Genomic DNA, 2603 nt, shown 5'->3' on the forward strand with positions numbered 1-2603 from the left:
AAGATTGACCAGGAAAGTGGGAATCCCCTGAGGATGTCTACCAGAAAAATGCAGGACAAAGTAAATCTGTGTGACTTGGTCACTTGTAAGGCTGCCTTCACTGGGATCCTGGGAAAACCTAGGGAAACCACTAGCCTTTCTGCTGATGGTGGAAGATTTCTCATTTCAGTTCTCCCCAAGAATGCTGATGTCCAAGTCTTAAAAACCCAACAAATGGACATGGATTGAGACATGCTTGTCCTCTTTCTCCATGCAAATGGGTGTTACTTCTGACAACTACTTAACCCAAAAGTTAAAGAACAAGCCAAAAACTCTTGTCCTACAGAGTTCTGCACACAGTGCACTGATCCCTGGGGTGGGAAGGGCTGTCCATGGACAGCTGGAATGGAAAGTGATGGTCATAGAAGTCCTTGGGTTCCTCTCCTGCCATCTCACTGTGGGTTCACAGTGCTGACCTGGAACTACTCTGTGAATTCAAGACATGTGGAGACTCAACATTTCAGTGGCTAAACTCTTTGCACTGAGCACAGGCTCTGAAGAACTGGTACAATTGCTGTAATTTATGCCCTGGGTGAGGGAACATTTGAGAAACTTTGTGTCTTCTTTTGCATCTGTTGGTAAAACTCTGTTTCATCCGAATTGGGAGCTGAGAAGCTCTTTTCAGACCCAGTTCATTTCAAAGCAGCTCTAACCTTTCTTCCTTTTAGAATTAGAAGAGTCTCCCTTAACTGTGAAGAGTGACATGGCTACTATTGTCAAGGTTATGCAGCTCCCAGACTCAGGCCTTGAAATTCGGGACAGGATGTGGTTAAAAATCACCATCTCCAATGCAGTGATAGGTAAGAGATCCAAGGAATTCTAAGGGGGAAACCATGGTGGAAATAGGGCCAAGAAAATATGAGCTTTTTTCCCCTGTCTTAGAGTCCCTTAACTTGGTATTGATGAACAGCTCTAAGTGTGACAGGAAATAACTAACAGCTCTTGTTTGAGCCTGGAGAGCCAAAATTGCTGCTTGTTTCTCGTGACCACCCAGAGCTGATCCTTAACACTTAGTTGTTCTAGCTCAGCTTTTCCAGGTAACTCCTTGTGGCTTTAGCAATCTGCCTAGGCTCAGCGAGCAACAACCCTTGGAATTCCAGTTCCAGACAGCCACAAAACCTTAATAAAGCATCTTAATTACATTTAAAACTACCACAGCTAGTCTACCTGTGACCTGAGCTGTGCTAGTATTTACTCAGTCTAGGCTGTAGTTACTTTTTGCTGACAAAAGGAGTCAGTTAGGGCAACCTGCCACCTGTTTCTTGAGGTGGATGATTCTCCCAATCACTTCCCTTCTGGAAATCCTTTGCATTTTCACTGCTGCAGCTCAAAGAGGTTGAGGAATGTGTGTAAACAAGATTTTCTGTGTGCGTGTTGGGTGTCACTCTTCATGTAGTGCTCGATTGGATCAATTTGTCTCCTCTTCCTGTCCTCATCTTAGGAGCAGATGTGGTTGACTGGCTCTACACACACGTAGAAGGCTTCAAAGACCGCCGGGAGGCTAGGAAATATGCCAGCAGCATGCTGAAACATGGCTACCTCAGGCACACTGTGAACAAAATCACCTTCTCAGAACAGTGCTACTACGTCTTTGGAGACCTCTGTGGCAGTAAGTTCCCTTCTGGGAAGGGCAGAGCTGCCCCTGTGTTCCTGTGCTCACAGGAGGCACAGAGTGGCCTCACCATGAGGAAGAATTTGTGTCCATGGAGGTGGCAGAGCACTGGAGCAGGTGCCCAGGGAGGGTGTGGAGTCTCCTCTCTGTAGATATTCCAACCCAGCTGGATGTGTTTCCATGCCACCTGCTCCAGCTGACCCTGCCTGGGTTGGACTAGATGATCTCCAGAGGTCCAACCCCAACTCTTCTGGGATTCTGTGGGTTTCACAAGTGGGTGTTCCAGAACAGGTCATTACTCTGAAGCTGCATGACAGGTAGTTGATGCTTCCTGTTACACCAGGCAATTAGACTCCTTGGAACACAAGGATGAACTCATCCAGCAGAGCATTGCACTGAGGCTCAAGAAAGCCTCAGGATTTATTCCTGGTGATGCCACAGGCTCCATGCTTGTCAGTCTCATTTAGGTTCCAGGCTGTGAAATGGGAATGTTCTCACCAGTCTTTACCTTTTTCCCTCTTTTCCAGACCTGGCTGCACTGAACCTTAACAATGGTTCCAGCGGGGCCTCGGATCAGGACACCCTGGCTCCACTCCCACATCCTGCTGCTCCCTGGCCACTAGGCCAAGGGTATCCATACCAGTATCCTCTGCCCCCTCCGTGTTTTCCACCAGCATACCAAGACCCAGGCTTTAGCTATGGCAGTGGCAGTGCAGGGAGCCAGCAAAGTGAAGGTAAGGTGCTCAACCTGGGGCTCATTTCCACAGCTCTCATTAGCCCTAACCATTTGCTTGAGTTCCTTCATACTGTCTGTGCCTGTCCCGTGGTTTTGTATGCTACCTGCATGGATTTTGTGCATCAGCACTGAACCTGAGGTGTTTGTGCCTGTGGTGGAGTGGGTTAGGCTTTCAGCTCTGTATGGAAACTGCCAGGCATGTTTTAACCCAGGCAG

The 2603-nt window shown here is 47.9% G+C and overlaps 1 protein-coding gene across 1 annotated transcript in view; it reads left to right on the forward strand.

Moving 5' to 3' along the window:
- Window positions 1-2385, forward strand: part of LOC103797083 (segment polarity protein dishevelled homolog DVL-1-like) — a gene marked incomplete at both ends in the record, with an annotated part of 4544 nt that extends 2159 nt beyond the window's left edge. Inside the window, 3 exons of the mRNA XM_009069278.1 lie at window positions 708-839; window positions 1481-1648; window positions 2179-2385. Coding sequence (XP_009067526.1) covers window positions 708-839; window positions 1481-1648; window positions 2179-2385 — 507 coding nt within the window. The remainder of the gene's footprint in view (window positions 1-707; window positions 840-1480; window positions 1649-2178) is intronic.
- Between the last annotated feature and the right edge of the window lie 218 nt (window positions 2386-2603).

This window comes from Acanthisitta chloris, unplaced genomic scaffold (assembly GCF_000695815.1).
Source record: "Acanthisitta chloris isolate BGI_N310 unplaced genomic scaffold, ASM69581v1 scaffold22082, whole genome shotgun sequence".
Taxonomy (NCBI): Eukaryota; Metazoa; Chordata; class Aves; order Passeriformes; family Acanthisittidae; genus Acanthisitta; species Acanthisitta chloris.